The sequence below is a fragment of the Cajanus cajan genome, chromosome 1 (assembly GCF_000230855.2).
Source record: "Cajanus cajan strain Asha chromosome 1, NIPB_CcT2T_4, whole genome shotgun sequence".
Classification (NCBI taxonomy): domain Eukaryota; kingdom Viridiplantae; phylum Streptophyta; class Magnoliopsida; order Fabales; family Fabaceae; genus Cajanus; species Cajanus cajan.
In genome coordinates, this window is record NC_138517.1 from 11,279,722 (window position 1) to 11,298,649 (window position 18,928).

The window sequence follows — 18,928 nt, forward strand, 5'->3', positions numbered from 1 at the left end:
TGCTTATGCTCAAGTTATTTTTTCTTCATATTTTGTTGCTTTTTAATTGTGATTCTAATTCATGATTTTGCTTCTTTGACTCGTGAGTATATGGTTCTTATGAAAAATATCGTGTTTATATGTAAGGTGTTTGATGAAATGTGAAATAAATAAATAAAAAAAAGTCATGTGTTTGATTTCTCTACTTCAGAATATGCTTGAGAAGATGAAGAATTGTCTTTTAGTTGTTGGAGAAATCGAGAAAAAAAAGTGTTAGGTTAGCCATGTTTTGTGACAACTTTTCTTTGAAGTTTTTACTTTGATCTTTTGTTTCTTATTATAATATGAAAGATCCTTTAGTGATGTTTATATTTCTTTTAAAGTGATGTTTATATTAATGCATGCACATGGATTAAATTTACTTCTATAGTGTAAATTATAATCTTTTAACTTGAAACTACTATTCTTTCGATTATAAATGCTCAATTTCTCTCGTTAGAAAATATGTGACATTCTCTATCCTCATGCATCATACTAGTAATATAATATAAATTTTTTGAATAAAATAAAATTCTAAGTAGAAATATATATCACATTAAATTTGAATCTCTAAAATGACAAAACTAAATTCAAAAGTGATTATAAAGAATATTAAATTAATACTAAAATAATTTTAAGAAAAGAATCTAAATCACTAATGTAATTAATAATAGAAAATGACTTCCTAACTAATGTCCGGATGTCAAATTTCAATTATGTTATTTTTTTAGTTATGTTATTATCTAATTTGAGCTCATATTTCTTAAAAACATATGAAACTCATGTATAATAATATTAGATTTTATATTCTCTAATAATATAAATATTGGTAAATACCAACAAATAAAAAAATTTGTCAAGTGAAATCTCATTTGACAAATTTTACAATTCCGTTAACAATATTTACATTATTGAATTTTATAATATCTAATAGTATTATATATATATATATATATATATAGTAAATAGCTCCCTCTAATTTGTTAGAATGCACATAGAAGGGGGAGTATTCCTGGGTATAGGATGTCAATTTATTTATATGTATTTTTTCAATGTGTATACAGTTATGGACAATACCTTAATGTTATTTTGTTAATTTCTTATATTTATCATCCATTATTTTGTCTCTTAGAATATAATTTTCATGGGTCTGCATCTTTTAAGCTAATGAATGACACTTAAATTTAACCATATAACATAAAAAGATAACATACATAATATAATTCACATGTCTTTTATATTTCAGTATAGTCATGCCACTTGCATAATGGGCCAAATACACTCATACCTTATATCCCATCATAAACACAATCCAAGTTAAACCTAAAATTATAACAATTATAAAGATAACGAACACCATAATCTTCAACATTTTTAACTCCATCACTAATCTATCTACACTAAGTGACATTTAAGTTTCCATATTTGTTTCGTTGTAATTTGCTCTACATTTAACACATCCCTTGAGCTCTGTTCATTTTGTCCATTTGCCCGCCAAAGAAATTGTAGTTACTTGAATGATTCTACACTAGTAAAAACAACGCAAATGTCAGACCATTAAAAGGAAAGAAAACTCAGAAAAATTGAAACATTAATAACATGACTATCATACCCTTGGAAAGGGACAAGTGAAAAAAATTATCTAGGTTTCTGGTTGTTTGTGAAGCCCTCAAGAGAGTCATGTTTCTACAATAAGAGAAGGCTCTTCTCCACTTCTATCAAAGGAGTTTTGTGATTATTAAATATAGTAAAAACACTCATATTTAATCAATGCATTCTTGCTTGAAATCTTTCAGAATGACTACTCATTTTGAACCTCAAATTTAATAATTTAGGGTTTACAATATTAATCATGAAGTCAAAACAAATGGAGAAATTAAGGATGAATGAGATAGAAAAATTCAACTACAGAAAATCCTATGAAATCCAATAACAACCTTCTTTTTTAATCAAAGTACTCAAGCCCAAAACATTTAAACATGACAAAGTGTTTGTTGTTGATTGAAAAGTACCAAAACCTTACATTATTGTTCATATTAGATGATTAAGAGAAAGAATAATCAATTAGAAAAGAGAATATGTGTCAACATGACAATTATTTGTTAATTGGTTTTGAGGCTAACAAAGTTTAGGATTTTGAGATTAATAGAGTTAGTATCTGACGAAATGACTAACTTGTATAACCGAGTTAAAATTTTGGAAATCATATATCACACAAAAATCTTACAATCTTTCAAAACTAAATTTAAGTATTTGTTCTTAATAGTTCTTAATCTTTTAAATTAACTCATTATAAGGCAAGTAATATGAATACAAATTAATTTTTAGTTATAACTTTGAATAAAAAAATAAATTAACTCATATAACCACTTTTATGAGTATTGAATAGGTATAAATAATAATGATATATTTATTATTGCTTTTTTTAATGTAGATAAATGTTGGTTTGAAAAAAAAAATCTTAATTATGTGTCATATTAATTTTTTAATACAATATTAATGATCACCTTTCTATTTATACTCCTTTATAAATTATAATATTTTTTAAAAATGATTATTATATTATATTATAGTAAAGAACATTAATTATGAAGATAATTTTATAAAATTATCATTATTTTTTTTATCTATTTACTAATTTTTTTATCTATATAAAATACCATAAGAGAACAATTATTAGGAGACGGGAGTAAAATTTATGACACTGTAGGTACCTTATAGGTAATTAAACCTCAAAAAAATTAAGGGTTTATTTACTTATTAAATTAAATATACATTCCTTATGTATTTTATTGTTTTCCACCGAAACTAATTGCAGAGTGTGTCAGTGAGAGAGAGAGAGAGAGTTTGTGTGAATGAGAACTCGGCATTTGACTCAGTGAATTAGCTCAGTGACAATCTCTCTTTCTATGAGTTTCAGGTGAATTCTGTGTCAACTCTTACATTCTGGATCTGCGCTTCAAAGTTCAAACCCTTCCGATTCTAGGTTTTAGAATTATCTGAACTTGTTTATAACACTATTGCTTGCATATAACTGAGAAAACCATGTTCTTCTATTTATAACTTATCTATCCATTACCATACTACAGGAGTATTTTGGAAAGAAACCTAGAAATTAGGCCAATCATAATTAGTAATGTAATATAGATTTTATCAGCTATGCTTATGTTTGCTTTGATACTCTGCTCATACGTGATTGGTAATTAGGATGGTTGAGATTGTGTGTGATGATGATCAACTACTTTGGTTTGGTATTGAATTTGCCCTTTGATTCCAGGTTTGTGCTAGATTGAGATAAAGTGAATTTGCTCTCACTATGGGTGTCTCAGGGAAGTGGATTAAGGCATTGGTGGGTCGAAAGAAATCAGAAAAGCCAGACTCGTTAGAGAAGGATGGGATTGGAAATGTGAGATGATCTTTCCGTGTCTCTAAACATTTTAGATTTCATAAAGATTATTGTGTAATTTCCTAATATATCCCTTGTCTTTTGTGTTAGATTTTCTCTCGTGTGTATGTCTATTTCATTTGTCATTCCATAATTAATAAAATAAATAAATATATTCAATGCTTCATTTCATTGGGATTGTAAAATGACAATAATTTTTATTTTTTTGTGCTAAAACATCAAACAAAATGGGATGGAGGGAGCAAATAACTTTTGTTGCTTGGATTGGGTTTCAATTGATTTGGGGAAATTGTATTGTCTTTGTGTGTTTGAAAGTGCTGTAATCAGGGCGTTTAGTGGAGTCATTTTAATTCTTCAAAAAATGTTCGCATGGTTCACCTTGATTAAGTAGTTTTGTTATTGATGATTTCAGTTCTAGTTTGCTCAAGGAATTTTCCTTTATGAAACTGAGTAAATTGAATTTAGTAGCATTTAAAACCGGCGGTGGACCCACATTTTAGGTAATAAGGGGGATACTGCATTCCCCAAACCCCGATGGCAGGGCAATGTTAATGCCTTAGCATATGAGAGTGCCACTCAAGGAAGTGGTGTTCTTAGCATATGAGAGATGCCACATTACCACTCAAGGTTTGCACCCACCCCAAATGAATTCTTCTGGTCCCACTCCTGCATAAAAATACTATACATTGCATATTGTGAGAAATGATAATATTGTGCAATTAATTTTTAACTTTCAATGATCAGAAGGTTAGCAAGTATCGTGATCAGAAAAAGCATTCTGTCGAATTTGATGATGGTAAACTTCCTAACGAATTTGATAGTGATGCTACTCAACCTACTGGAGACAACAATGGACATACAAACACTGATGCACATTGCTCACCTTCTACCTCACAACAAGCACATGATGCCGATCATAATCATCAAAATAGGCAGGAATGGGCTGCAATACGCATTCAAACAGCATTTCGAGGATTTCTGGTAATTTTCCACAATAAATTTGGCTTAATTGATTGACATGAGCTGAACTGAAATATTTTACTAAAGAAAATACGTATCTGAACTGAAATTGTTACCTTATACATTTTTCTTCTGTTTTGATGTGACTGTAGCCTAGGACAGTGTTTTGGCAAATTCCATTGAGTTCTGTTTTTCCCTCTCGTTGTACTTCAGGAGTCTATTTATTCTCTGAAATTACTTTTGGCATTGAAGTGGTTGACAAAAGTGATTTATCCACCTCTAGGATGTTATGTTTCTAGAATTTAATTGGTTTTCTTCAAAATGTACTTCAGATCTATTTTGAGGGTCCTTCTTTCTTGTATCACTCCTGTATTTTTTTTGAGACTTACAATAATCTTCTTTTGGGAGTTTTATTGCCAACAAATTTGGCCATGTGAAAGTTGTGTTTTATGTATCAGGCCAGAAGAGCACTACGAGCTTTGAAAGGAGTGGTAAAACTTCAGGCCCTTGTAAGAGGCTATGCAGTGAGAAAACAAGCTGCAATAACACTCCGTTGCATGCAAGCTCTGGTAAGGGTTCAGGCTCGAGTTCGGGCAAGGCATGTTCGCATGTCATTGGAAACTCAAGCAGCACAACAGAAACTTCAGCAAAAGCTTCCAAACAAAGTTCAAGTTCGAGAAATAGAAGTAAGGATTTAAGGACTAATGCTCTTTAAGTGACATTACTTATTTTATTTGTAAAATATCATCGTCTCTTTCATTATAGTTATGAAGTCCCAGAGCCTCTCAGATGAGTTTAATAGTTCCTTTCCAGAAATGTTGTCGGCTAGAACTTGACAGAAATTGAAAAGAACGAATGGAAAGAACTAGGAAGTAAGGAAGCAAAGAGGAAAAGTTATCACATACAAAATCCAAAACAAGTTTCTATGATAATACCATTCTGATTTAGTTTCCTATGCATCCTATTTGTTCTCAAAATGTTTTCATAAAGGTAGTAATTCCATAAAGAACTGTATTTGCAAAATGCCACAATTTAGTGCTTATTATGATACAATGTTAATTGAATTGCAGTTTTCTTATCAAACTATTTGTTTGAGGCACCTCATAGTTTAATAATAGCGATTAATAACTCAACTTTTTATAATCATGTATACAGGAAGGATGGTGTGATAGTGTAGGATCTGTTGAAGAAATTCAGACTAAAATATTGAAGAGGCAGGAGGCTGCAGCAAAACGTGAGAGAGCCATGGCATATGCTTTAGCTCATCAGGTGAATTTACAATAGCGTCTGTTGTTTAACCATGTGGGTGGTGAGTATTATACTTTGGTGAAATTTTTCTGCAACCTGTATAATAAGAAATATCTGAAATTTATTTTTCATTTAATTTATTGGTAGGCCCTCATTCCCCTTCAAGCTATTCTTCATCACGTGACATAAGATATTGCTAGGGAATTCAATCTGAGCTTTTGAATTGTCCATCTCAAACACAAGTTTGTATGTAGAGTTAAAGAACAGAGTACCAAGAATAGAATTATTTTTTCCCAAAAAGAAAAATATGAAATAAATTTGAACATAGTTTAGCGACATACTTTTATAACTTGTAATATCAATAGCATAACATAGTACGGTTACTTGATGATGTTATAACGTGGTAATGAACTTCTAGAAGTGAAATGAACTTGGATTTGTCCAACAATATCCCCATCACACAATCAGAAGCTGTGCATTATCCATTTTCCTTGGATACATCGTTTTGTTCCCCAAGCTTGTTGTAAGATTTTTCAAATTTCCCCTTGGCAGTGGCAGGCAGGATCAAGGCAACAGCCTGTTTCCTCTGGATTTGAACCAGATAAAAGTAGCTGGGGTTGGAATTGGTTGGAAAGATGGATGGCTGTCCGTCCTTGGGAGAATCGCTTCGTTGACATTAATCTGAGGGATGGATTAATGATGCATGAAAATGGAGCTAAGGATGGTCAAAATGGAACAGCACATCAGTTAAGACCTGCTAACAATAACAAGAAACCATTTTCATCGAACTTGCATCCGCTCCCTGCAAGTCAGAGAACTGGTCCCATTCTTTCCAATGGATGTGATTCTTCACCTGCACCAAGTAAGTCAGCAGGTTCGGTAGAAACATCAGACACACAGCCTGTCAAGCCAAATTTTAAAGCAGATGTTGAAAATGTTGTTGAAGAAGCTAACTTAAAACCTGGAATTCAATCAAGATCTCATTCAAACCCCAAGGAAAGAACATCACAGGCAGATAAGAAGGCCAAAAATCGATTATCTCTGCCAAACAATGGTGAGTTTATTCTCTTTCTGTTCATTTTATTATTACCTGTACACTGGCATGTGACAGCTGCTTCATGGATTGGAAAAATTATCAGGTAAACTATAATATAGGTAGACTAACTAACCTAAATCGTTGCATTGTACTTCACGGAGTTCGAGTTTGCAATTGGCAACTAAAGTTAGAGGAGGAATCATATCTAGTGCATTCACTCCTCATTTACTGATGTCGGCCTGTGTTCTAGAGGACCCAAAACCTTAAATTGATTAAATGAATACTTGCTACAAGAGCAATGCTATTTTTTTCACAATTTTTTTCCCTGAAAGGTTTTTGGTAAGTGCAGATGATCAATCATTTCCAAGAGTTACATTAAAGATGAAAAGATTTGTAAAATAACTACATTCCATGTCGATTCTTCTGGAAATATTGTAGATAAGTTTTCCTAAATTTCTGCGCGTTCCAACTTTCAAAAGTTGGCCAACGCCGTAGAAAACCCTTTCACTGTATTCACTATAGGTTGATCTCTCCATTGTTCTAAATTTTACTCTCAGAAATAACTTCACCGACTTATACAGAATGAGATCATTGATGTTCTGCTAACTCCCAAAGGAATTAATTTGCAATTTAATTTCAATCAGATATTTTGTGTAAACATCTTCATTTCTTAAACTCTTGTTGATGAAAGAGTACAGTAGTAAGCAATCTGAAAACCCAGTTGGTTGGATAATGTTAGAATAGAACCGGCCATTTTTAAATATTATTTGTTATAAGCAGGGAGTGGTCCTAGATCTCAAACAACCAGACTTCCTATTGGAACTAATGTGAAAGGGACGCTAAGCACACAAAAAGCTGGCAGGGATAAGCCTAAGCCCAATAGAGGAAAAGATGTGAATATTACAAAACCAGTTCCATAGCTCAATGGAAGAGAGGATGTGAATAATACACGGGTATGCATTTTCGAGAATCCCAAATAAGGGAAATTATTCTATTCTCCATTGATATATGGCCATTTGTCGTTCTGTACATATAATGGCTTTGTACTAAGTTCATCCATAAAGACGCTGATATGATTTTATGGATGAGATTGGCATGGGGTGTGATGGGAATCAAATTTGCTTGCTTGCTACATGTCTGTTGTAATTATGCAATATTTGTTGTGGTTAGTCATAAAAAAAGAATGTTGGTTATGCGACAACATGATGTATTTATATTCAAATGTGCACTTTTCGATGTATGATTGCCTTCCTCTTCATTTTATGCAAGTTGCCAGCTATTCTTGAGTGAGACATTTTACTTACACGTATATACTTTGAATAAATAATATATACATTGATGGTGTAAAAGTTTTTAAAACTGTTATTTAATTACAAATTGTCATGATAAATTTATTTTTTATAATAATCTTAAAAGTCATACGGAGGATGACTTCTAATTGGTCGTGTATAGTTCCTGATTTTATCATATTATCAAATGTAAAGAGGAAGATGTATTGTATAAGATGAGTAATGTGACAAGAAATAAAGAGAAAAAAATGAATAAAAAAATTGTTGTTGGTGAATCACTGTACTAATTAAATTAATGTCTTGAAGCAGAACAGTATCAATCCAAGCGCAATATTTTTTTCTTTTCTAATTATGTCAATAACTTCTGAATGTCATCGCAGAAAAAAATAAAAAACAAACTTCTGATTGTCATCAATGGTAAACCAGTCCTTCCTTTTTTTGGGTCGATAATGCACTGCATTAATGTACCCAATTAGCTATTTATCAACATTCTGTATGAACTACAATGCAATGAATTAGCTCTAGCCTTTCCATAAATTGGTTTCAACATATTGCAAAGTAAATCACACACAAACTTCCAAATCGGTCATTTGCTAAGGAGATAATTAGAAAGCATAATGCTTAGTTTCCCATAATGCCATATAATATGAAAATAAACGCATATACAGATACTTTTACACATAAATTTTAGTTATAATATAATTTTTACATGTAAAAAGTTTTTACTTATTATAATTTGTTATATAAAATCAAATTTTATCATTGTACATGATAAAATATTAATTATAAAAGTAAATACATATACAAGTACTTTACCATATAGCCTAATTATCATATTATTCAATACATTAAAATTATAATAAAAATTAATATTACACATTATATATAACAAATATATCCCACAACATTATATAATTAAAAAAATTAAAATATATTTTTAGTTTTTATAATTTCACTAACTTTACCTTTTAATTCTATAATTTAAAAGACTTTTTTATTCCCTATATTTTCAATTTTAGTCTCTATTAATTTTTGTTAATGTCGTTTTTGTGCGAATGAAATGGATTTATTAAATTCATGTGACGTTACATTTGATTTTGTGAATGATGATGTGTTGATTTATGGTTTAAGAGGAAAAATTCGAAAAATATGAATGATTTTAAAGACAGTCAATATTTACTATAATCAAATGTGATTCAAATGAATAATCAAATTATTGGTAACTACTTAATAAATCATTAAACGACACGTCCAAAAACTCATACATCATTGCCACAAAAATTTAATAAATCCACTTCACTCACATGAAAATGGTTATAAAGAAATTAACAATATGGACAAAAAAATATATTAAAAAATGTAAATATAAAGACTAAAAATTTATTTTGAACCAAAAACTAAAAGATAAAATAAGTAAAATTATATAAACTAAAAAAGATATTTTAACCTAAAAAGATATTATTTTAATTTCACAAATCCCTATAAATAATTAGTGTTAATATCTTATTCGTTGACATGTCTTGAAGAATAAAAGTAATTTTAAGTTTATAAATTAGTTATTTCATAAACTCGTTATGTTTTATTTGAATTTATATAAATATTCTTTGTTATAAACAATAGATGTACATTATATATTTTGTGATTAATTTATTAAATTGATTTTAAATTTAATTAAATACATTCTAGGTATCAATCCATAAAGTATGGGAATAAACTAAAATTATTTTCCCAAGCAAGTATGGATTTAGGAACAGGTATAACACAAATACAAAAAATGGACACTAATATCATATCTAAATATCTATTGTCATGACTAATTACACATGAACCTTAAAGGCTTTCAAATTTCAAAATATGCATGACAAGAGTTTCAAGCATCCTGTGCTGCCTTTGAGGACATGCAAATAAAGAGAAATTTCTGCTAAAATTCTCACAAGAAGAAATTAAGGTAGTTGGCACCATCCCTACCTGTTGCAGAAACAAGTACTATAATACATTGTGCTGCAATAATGAGTACTATTACACAAATATATACTTGCATGACCTGCACTGGTAATACAAAATGTAGTTCAATACAAAAGAGTCCTATAGCTAGCTTCTACCCTCAAAAAAATTGTGAAGGGTTTCTATGCAACAACTCATTTTTTTTCTTTTGTGGAAGGAGCGTAGAGGAAAGTTAGATCAAGATCATGAATCAAGTTTGAACTAAGCATGGAGGGAAGCAACCTTCTGTGTCAACTCATCCAGAGTCTCATCATTGACCTCTGTAAGTGGCTCCTCCTCCTATGGAAATAGAAATAGGATCAACATAATCAAAAGAGAAATGTATTCAAAGAGTAAAATTGAAAATAAACATAGATCATTTCAAGGCAGATGTCTATTGTGCATACTTGATGGAACAAGTAAATCGTAATGAATTATTGGCTATGATGCCCATATAGGATACGTGTATCAGGTATAGGATCCAATACGATTATTCTAAAAATATATAGGATACAACAAATGTAAGATATATATCTAGATGCATAAAAATTCATAAAACGTAATAAATATATAATCCCAATTTTGCAGATCCAAGAATTGATATGTAGATGAATTGGATTTTCATAACCTTTTTTAAAGGTTTCCATGCTTATACTTCATAGCTACGTATTAATAAAGTATCTAAGAGTATCAGATAAGGATGCGGACACGTAAAGCAAATGAAAATATTAGTGCTTAGTAGATTATTGGATATTCTACTGAAGTCAAGCATTCCAGCTAGTACCATTCCATTTCACAAAATACATGGACAGCACTGAAAAGGGAGTTAACTACCTCTGAATCTTTATTTTGTTTCACTCCTATACACTTTGAACCACTAATGCTGGCACTCTTCAACAGGCTGCGTGCACTGCAGTTTGGCCTGGAGGGTCCATTTTGTGCATCTGAGTTTCCAGAATCTATTGATTCAGACCCTGGAGGACTCTGAAGATTTGCTCCAGCATTTTCGTTGTTTTGATCATTTTCATCCTTGGGAGCAGGAACTCGCTCTCTGGAAAAATGTAAATTGAAATAGTCAATGCATGATGACTCTTAAATGATACCAGAGACAAAGTTCACACTACCAGCCTCATCTATCAGCATTGTAAAGACAATACTAATCTTTAAAGCCCATGATGATGGTAATAAAAAATATAGATAAAATCAACCTCCAAAAGAACAAGACAAAAAGGCTGTTGATAGTGTGCAAGTCTGCATGCAAATCAATCAATTGAAAAGGTTCACCAAGTTTAGATCTAGAAACTGTCTAGGAACCTAGATGTTTAACCAAAACTTACCTAGGTAAGGAGGCGTGCTGCCTCAACAATGGAGTGCTTCGTTCACCACTTCGATCACCTTTGCCATAATGCTCCTCAAGATGTGCAAACTGTCGCTTGAATCGATCAACTCCACTGCAACAAGATAACACAAAAATAATTAAAATCACAAGCAAGCAATGGTTTAAAAGATCCCATATTAACAGTTCTTAGATGACATGCAGAAAAAAGACAACCAACCATCAGTTGCTTCTCAATACTCAACGTATACATACAAGAATCAACAAAAACTACATATGCATGCCAAATGATTTTGATAAGAGAAGCTCTCTAGTTCTGTATAGGAAATTACATAGAGAAAATCTATCGGAACTTGGGTGCAACAACAATAAATGTATAGAAGGGATCCTGACAATGGTTATAAAATCAAAGCATATCATAAAAGCTGGCTCAATCTCATTTATGAAAGGGCGTGCCTAGAGGCAGGATAGACAAGCCTTCCAAGCACATCTACTTTCACATACACATCAAGCCATATATTTCACATACAATCCATGAATCATGAAAATCATACAAATAATCATTGGGATAAGGTAGAAGTTCTGCCAAGTGCCTGTTTAGTTTACAGTTGGTGGAATTGTTTTTATAGAATTGATTTTAAACCACTTCCTAAGTAATAGAATGAGTTCCATAGTCAAGACTAGAACTAATACATATTTAGGGGAATAGTTTGTTTAAAAACCTTCATATGATATCACTAGCAGAAATCTGAAAACCAGTTATAGAAAGAGATAGAGTGAACTTCTCAATAGTCAGTATTACTGCCCTACCTTGGATACATGAAGCTTGTTTGTTCTCCACCACGGAGATATTCTTCGAGCATCTGAGGATGATACTCTAAAATCTGTTCGGTACAAATATATTAACTCATTTATTACCAAGGCACAGAGAAGACAATAAATTGAAGCAAGTCATTGAAATGTATGGACATACCTCACGATAAATCAACTCTCTAACATCATCTTTGGTCAATTTTCTTCTCTCAAACTCAAACTCAAGCTTTGAAATGGGTTGAGTGGACGGTTCACGGTCAACATTTGCCAAACCATTGAAATAAGGATCACTTAGTGCCTGCAATCACAGGCATAACAAAAAAGTAAGGAAAATTGGAAATTATCTGCACAATTATCTTAAAGAGGTTTCATTTGGTACATTCAACGAAATTTCCCCTTTGGTAGTTATCTAGTTAACTGAAGATCAACCTCTTCAGCTTCTGGACGATCTTTAGGATCAAATGCAAGTAATCGCTCCAGCAAATGAAGACCCAATGGATCTGCATTTGGAAATTTTTTGGAGAACGGAATGGGTTGCTTTTTCCGCATGCTACTAAGGTACCTTCTAGCCTTCTCATTTCGAATCTGTAAAATTAAGATTAAAAGTTATTAACAAGAGGACATGTGAGAGGAAATAAAATAAGCATGAAAAACACTAATTACAACAAATTATAAGGTAGATATTAAAAACATGAGACATGAAATATTTTAGAACAGGAAAATAGAAGCTTAGAATTAATTTCATTAGCCATGACAACATTCATTAGTTTTTCCTGTTGATGTTACAAAATGCAGAACAGATTTGGATAAACTGACCTTGGAAACGGTTTCATCAGGAGGAGTACCAAGCAGGTCAGTTATAAGATCCAATTGGTGCACTACATTTTTTCCAGGAAACAATGGCTTCCCATTAAGCATTTCTGCAAATATGCATCCAATGCTCCAAATATCAATTGCGGGGGTATACTGCAAAAGACAATGATGTAAAATTATGCAAGTACTGCAATTTGCAAGTATATTCAACTTCATATATCATATACGACCCAGGTAGAGGAGGATTGACAAGGCGAATGATCTAGTGTGTAAAAGGCGTTTGCAAAGGGATAATGAAAAATCAACTAAAACAAAGTGACAGATATGATATATGTAGCAACTGATATTTGATAAACTATATACACACTACAAAATGAGGCTCAAAAATAGTAAAAATACCATAAATCACAATCCCTTTATATATAGCTAACAAGTAACAACTACCAATTCTTAAGTTCTTTTACATAGTTCTTGTTATTTTGGAGGTTGTTTTATCTTCCCCTAGTTGTTGTACCTTATTCCTTTCTCTCAAAAAATAATCTATAAGAAAAAATAGAAGACAAAACAAGTATCTGTGATGGAAATTATTGACATAGATATAACAAGAACAGAGTAGAAGATTAACTCTAACTCTAAATTCAAGAAGTATTTTCATGTAGAGAGTATTATATAAGCATAACAAGCTAATATTCAGAATTGAAAGATACAAAAAGAGAACTGGACTATATCATAATGTTGTACATAGGTGTGCACGGTAATACATGACTCATATTCATAATGGATAGACACATGTTGGAGTAAAGCAATTCGGACTTAGACCACCTATTTGTTGGATTACAAACTAATTGGTTTGGAGTGTAGGACTATGTCCTCATAGTTTATTTACATTTGATGTAACCCTATTTCTGATGATTAATTAATAGAAACACAGCCACTTTTCATAGTTTATATACATTTGATGTAACCCAATTTTTGACGATTAATAATAGAAACACAGCCACTTTGCTCCCAAGGATGTAGGCACATTGCCGAACCTTGTTAAACCGTTGTTTGTGTGTTGAATATTTATTTTCTTCTCTTAGAATCTGATTGCTATCGCTAACACATATAATTAAGCATAATCAGATTTGGAGCAATCACAGCTTAAGTACGTGTCACAAACTACCGAAAAGGGGGGCAATGTGCAAAAAATACAAGAAGCTTACTTTTGAGAAAAAAGAACCACATAGCTCAGGTGCACGATACCACCGAGTTGCAACATAGTCCTTGGTAAGAGTAGGTAAAATCAGTCAGCAAAATGATTTAGAAGGATGATTCTGGAACAGAAATAATGAATTTGATGGCAATTTCCTGCTGAAAATATTAAAAGGAAGATGCAGAACAGAAATAATAAGTGCAACAGTTTGCTAGAATACTTACGGTCCAGAATATAGCTGATGGAGCCTCATTAAATGAAACTCGAGCAAGCCCAAAATCACATATTTTTAGCTTGCAATCAGCATTAGCTAGAATATTTTTTGGCTTCAAGTCACGATGAAACACATTAGCTGTAAGAAAAATATTATTTTAGCTTAATATCACTATCTGCAAAAGTCAAGGACTTAATTACAAGGATACCTGAATGTATAAATTTCAGGCCACGAAGAAGTTGGTACAAGAAAAATTGGTAGTGCTCAGGAGTAAGATCATCATTTGCCTTAATTACTTGATGAAGGTCAGACTCCATCAACTCAAACACAACATAGACATCCTTGAACTCTCGTCGTGAGGGGGGAAACATTATATGCTTAATTTCAACTATATCAGGATGTCGGAGCAAGCGAAGGAGTTTGATTTCTCTTACGATCCGCGTGGCATCCGACACATGCTCAAAAACATCATGGATTTTCTTAATTGCAACTTTTTCCCCAGTATGAGTATCAACAGCAGAACACACAACACCGTAACTCCCTTTGCCAATCACTTCATTGATCTCATACCTACTTGCCTCTCCATACTCGGTAAAAAACTCTACCTCCGGTGCACCCTGTTTGATAAACCAGGAACCATTATGTAGAAAGAGGCAATAACATGTAAAGATGATTTGAGTACCACAACTTAATATGATTTTGTCTTTCAACCTATCGCAAGTTCTATGGTAATACTGTAATAGATGCAAAACACATATATAGGAAGCATTGTTAGAATATATATGGGAAAGTCAAATAGCAGACAATCTAGCACTTATCATAAAGTTGGCACTTCTTCACATCATACGGGATTCGTGATAGCATATCAAACTCCAGCTTTAAGATAAATCAAGATCATGCTAATGCTAATGCTAACCATGCCTCTTCCTCTTTCATTTCCCAATTATAGGAAAACATAGCAAAGAAAAAGGAAAGTTCACCATGATCAGGCTAACTTAATAATTGCCAAAAGCTATTTCTTAGTTTTTAACCATAACCAGAAAGAAGCACCAAATGAGATCAATTACAATCTCTGTAATCATATCTCTCTAATACTCCCCCATCCTTTTCAATATTCTCAGACAAAACATAAACCAGATTCTATATGACACCAAACATGGCTAGCTCTATGCAAGATTTAAAAAATGAAACACACACAAGACCCAACACAGATTAAATAAATGGCAAAGAACCAAACAAGCACAAAAAAAGGGTTGAAAAAAAAAAAGGAAACTTGGACAGCACCCATCACCCAAAATAAGCTAAAATACAAAAAAGTCACGATCTTATGAACAAACAAGTGAATTTTTAAAAAGAGACCTTTTTGTTACGATCCATGGAAGAAGTGGGAGCCTTTGGGCACTTTGAGAAGGTGGAAGGAAGAGATTTGGTGAGTGGGAACGTTGGGCAACTGGGCAGGCAAATGTCTCACGAGGACAATGTTGTTGTTGTGATGATGAATGCGAGAGTTAATAGAATTGTGAGGATGGAAGAAGCGAGGAATGCCATCCACGAGTGTTCATCCTCCTCCACCACCCATATACTCCTCAATCTGCGCCACTCCAATACACCATTGCTTCTCTCTCTTTCTTAGTTTTCAACTGTCTCTTTCATTTTTTTTTCCTTTTTTGGAATTTTCTCAGCCCCGAGCAAGCCTGCGCAAAACATGGAAGCAAAATATGTAGTGTTGTTGCTTAGGACAAAATTTAGATTTTAGATATAGCTTTTAAACCTTCTTCCTTTTTCTTCACAGAATTTTTTAAGTATTTTAATAATATTTTTCAGAGTTATACCAATAGATTTTAGGTTTTTAATAGTTAAAATATTTTTTTAATTTTTTTAATTTAATTATTTTATTTTTTAGTCTTCATAATTTAAAATGATATTTTTAAATTTTTATATTTATTTTTTTAATCTTTATAATTTAAGATAAATTTATTTAATCTCTATATTTATAATTTTTTAATCTATGTCCTTAATTTCTTTTTATAATATTGTGTCTTTTATATTGACATGATAGAGGTATTAATTAAATTTTGCATATTTGATATCAAATTTATTTTACTAGAGTTACTTTATTAGATCTCTCAATACTTAATATCTCTTTTTAATGTCACATGTAATGTTTATTGTTGAAACACTTTTTTTTACTCACAAGAATTAAAAACATCTATCACATTAGCACAAAATGCACAATGCTAAAAAAAAATTAATGATAAAAATTATAAGAATTAAGAAAGATAAATATATAACTAAAAATATTTCTTTTGAACTATAAAAACTAAAATATAAAGTTAGTAAAACTATAAAAACTAAAAATATTTTAATCTTTTTTATTTATATCATTCCTACTAATCAACTCTAATTATACAAGTACAAGGAATGCTTGTAATACACTTTCTTAACTCATTCATTTTCATTATAATTTATTAAAAATTATAAATCATGGGAAAGAAAATCATTAAATAAGTTGTGAGATCTATTAAATTTTATGTTTTTCAATAAATTTTAACTAATTAAAGAATATATTTAAAAGAGTGTTAAAAGTATAAAGTGGTAGGACTTTATATCCAAACTAAGACTATGTTAATACTTAATTAAAGAGTACTAGTATAAAATCACTTGAGATACTTAAAAAAGCTTTAGACTCATTTTAAGAATAAAGTTTGGTTGGACTACACTATATGTCTAGAACATAAATTAATTTGTGATTAAGGAGCATAAGTTAGAGTTATTTTTAGCCATTCATAAAAACTATATTGTTTCTATAATAGGTTATTATATATATAATCAATTATAATTAAAAATAACTTTTTTTAATAAGTTTACTTAAAAAATTAAAATATTCAGTTTTATTTTAGATACAATAAAAGCTCTGAAAGAAAAATGGTTAAGAAATAATCATAAGTTTCAAATTATATATACATATAATTGGCTTAATTCCTATGAAAATAATGGTTTTTTTCAGAAATTCTTTTCTTACAAATTTAAATTATTCTCTCAAATATATAACTCTTTTTACAAAAAGCTTTTTTTCCAAAAAAAAAAAGAAGATAAAATAATAAAAACAAAAAAACTTTTCCACATGTACTTTTAGAACATATTTGAAAATATTATAATCTCATCTTTCAATTGTTTTATTTTTTTTTTAAGTATTTACAATTTTAAAGCAAATATTTTTTTTTGAAAAATATTTTTGTTCTTTAATCATGTAAGCAAATATCTTTTCATTCTAAATTTAATTTATTATATAAATTTGTTTTCATTTAAACAAAATTAAATATCCTAAAATTATTTTTAATAAATTTATGCAAAAAAAATCATTATAATTATAATTAATTATCAAAATACTCTAACTTTCATCACTTTTTCAAACACTTAATGTCGACTTTTATGATATAATTATATTACTCTTATTAATATTGAATATTTAGAGCATATATGTTTAGAAAATATTAGTTGTCTTCATTTTAGCTATATTTTTATATTAGAGAAAATGAAATTTAGCCTTATGGCAAAATACCTGAAGTGAAAAGGGTCCCTCTCGGTCATGTTTGGTACTTTCGTTGACATTGCCTTTCTTCACAGTCCACCATCACCATGTATGCTTTCTCTTTCATCATTAATCATTAATATGCTACATATATATATCCACCTATAAACTTTTTCATTCAACTATAACATAAAAATTTGATTAAAATATATATATTCATCTTTTCTCCTCCTCCTCATCATCATGTATTATAAGCTTAAATATATTCCAATAAAATAAATTTTCATTTTAATCTTTCTAATTTTTTTTGTTTTTACTTTTTGAAACTTGTAATCATTATCTCTATCGTATAAAACGAATGAATTTTAGAAGAAAAAAATAGAAGTATAATTGATTGTTGAATAATATCCAAACACGTACATTATCTATTATCTACATCATAAGTATTATTGTTTGAAAAGACCTCCCTAGGTCTTTTCATGCCATCACAAGGGGTTTGATTAAAGCATGCTGGTTTAAGTTCAACAAATTTGTAATCCATAAAGTTGAACATTCCACTTGTTAAAAAATTGTAGGGACTTTTGGCATGCAACTCTTTCCTCACCATTCAACAAACTTTAACTCGGACAAAGTCTTATGATAATTGATTCCAGCAAAACAAAGTTATCAAAATGTTGTGACCCACCAAATAATAATGAGGGAAATGGTGTTAGTTAAACTACAAACCTAGCTACTTTTTAGTATCCTTGGACCCTTCTTCCTAACTTGTTAGGAGAATGCAATATGACAAAAAAAAAATCTGTTTTAAGTGAATGAAAAATATTATTTTTATATTTAAAAGATGAAAACTCATAATTAAATGATCATAATTTTCGTCTTAAAACAAAAATGACCATTGTCTTTTTTAGAAACTAATGGAGATATTATTTATAATATTTTTCTCATCAAATTATTATAAAATGATCATTTTCATCTTTAGAAACTAATTATATTATTAAAAGACCATTGGTTCTAAATTTCTCGAAAGTCAAAATAGTGTTACTCTCAACAAAAGATAGTTATATTATTTATTTTATTTTTTCTCA

General features: G+C 30.5%; 2 protein-coding genes across 4 annotated transcripts; one reads left to right on the forward strand and one right to left on the reverse strand.

The window, feature by feature from the left end:
• Positions 1-2,785: 2,785 nt before the first annotated feature.
• LOC109799952 (protein IQ-DOMAIN 5) lies at positions 2,786-7,958 on the forward strand. Of its 3 annotated transcripts, none has more exons than XM_020360619.3 (7): positions 2,786-2,938; positions 3,296-3,424; positions 4,169-4,405; positions 4,843-5,070; positions 5,540-5,653; positions 6,185-6,686; positions 7,449-7,958. In XM_020360619.3, exons 2-7 carry the CDS (start codon positions 3,335-3,337, stop codon positions 7,586-7,588), a joined length of 1,311 nt encoding a protein of 436 aa, XP_020216208.2. In that variant the 5' UTR covers positions 2,786-2,938; positions 3,296-3,334; the 3' UTR covers positions 7,589-7,958. The 3 variants fall into 3 exon arrangements, with proteins under 3 accessions (XP_020216208.2, XP_082931033.1, XP_020216207.2); XM_083074907.1 differs by lacking the exon at positions 7,449-7,958 and adding an exon at positions 6,772-7,368; XM_020360618.3 differs by having other exon boundaries at positions 2,813-3,004.
• Positions 7,959-9,714: 1,756 nt separating this feature from the next.
• LOC109799951 (mitogen-activated protein kinase 9) lies at positions 9,715-16,019 on the reverse strand. The gene is made up of 11 exons (XM_020360617.3): positions 15,671-16,019; positions 14,520-14,928; positions 14,322-14,449; positions 14,108-14,167; positions 12,906-13,055; positions 12,519-12,674; positions 12,250-12,387; positions 12,087-12,160; positions 11,278-11,391; positions 10,775-10,991; positions 9,715-10,240 (listed from the first exon to the last, which is right to left on the reverse strand). The coding sequence occupies exons 1-11, from the start codon at positions 15,686-15,688 to the stop codon at positions 10,163-10,165; spliced, it is 1,542 nt and encodes a 513-aa protein (XP_020216206.1). The 5' UTR covers positions 15,689-16,019; the 3' UTR covers positions 9,715-10,162.
• Between the last annotated feature and the right edge of the window lie 2,909 nt (positions 16,020-18,928).

What these genes read in the sequence shown, in the direction of transcription:
- LOC109799952 (XM_020360619.3), top strand. Translation starts at nt 3,335, where the DNA reads ATGGGTGTCTCAGGGAAGTGGATTAAGGCATTGGTGGGTCGAAAGAAA. An exon ending in AGAAGGATGGGATTGGAAAT is followed by an intron (nt 3,425 to 4,168) that starts GTGAGATGATCT and finishes TTCAATGATCAG; the next exon opens with AAGGTTAGCAAGTATCGTGA. An exon ending in ATTATCTCTGCCAAACAATG is followed by an intron (nt 6,687 to 7,448) that starts GTGAGTTTATTC and finishes TGTTATAAGCAG; the next exon opens with GGAGTGGTCCTAGATCTCAA.
- LOC109799951 (XM_020360617.3), bottom strand. An exon ending in CATCAGCTATATTCTGGACC is followed by an intron (nt 14,168 to 14,321) that starts GTAAGTATTCTA and finishes ACTCTTACCAAG; the next exon opens with GACTATGTTGCAACTCGGTG. An exon ending in CAGCACGCCTCCTTACCTAG is followed by an intron (nt 10,992 to 11,277) that starts GTAAGTTTTGGT and finishes ACATTTTTCCAG; the next exon opens with AGAGCGAGTTCCTGCTCCCA.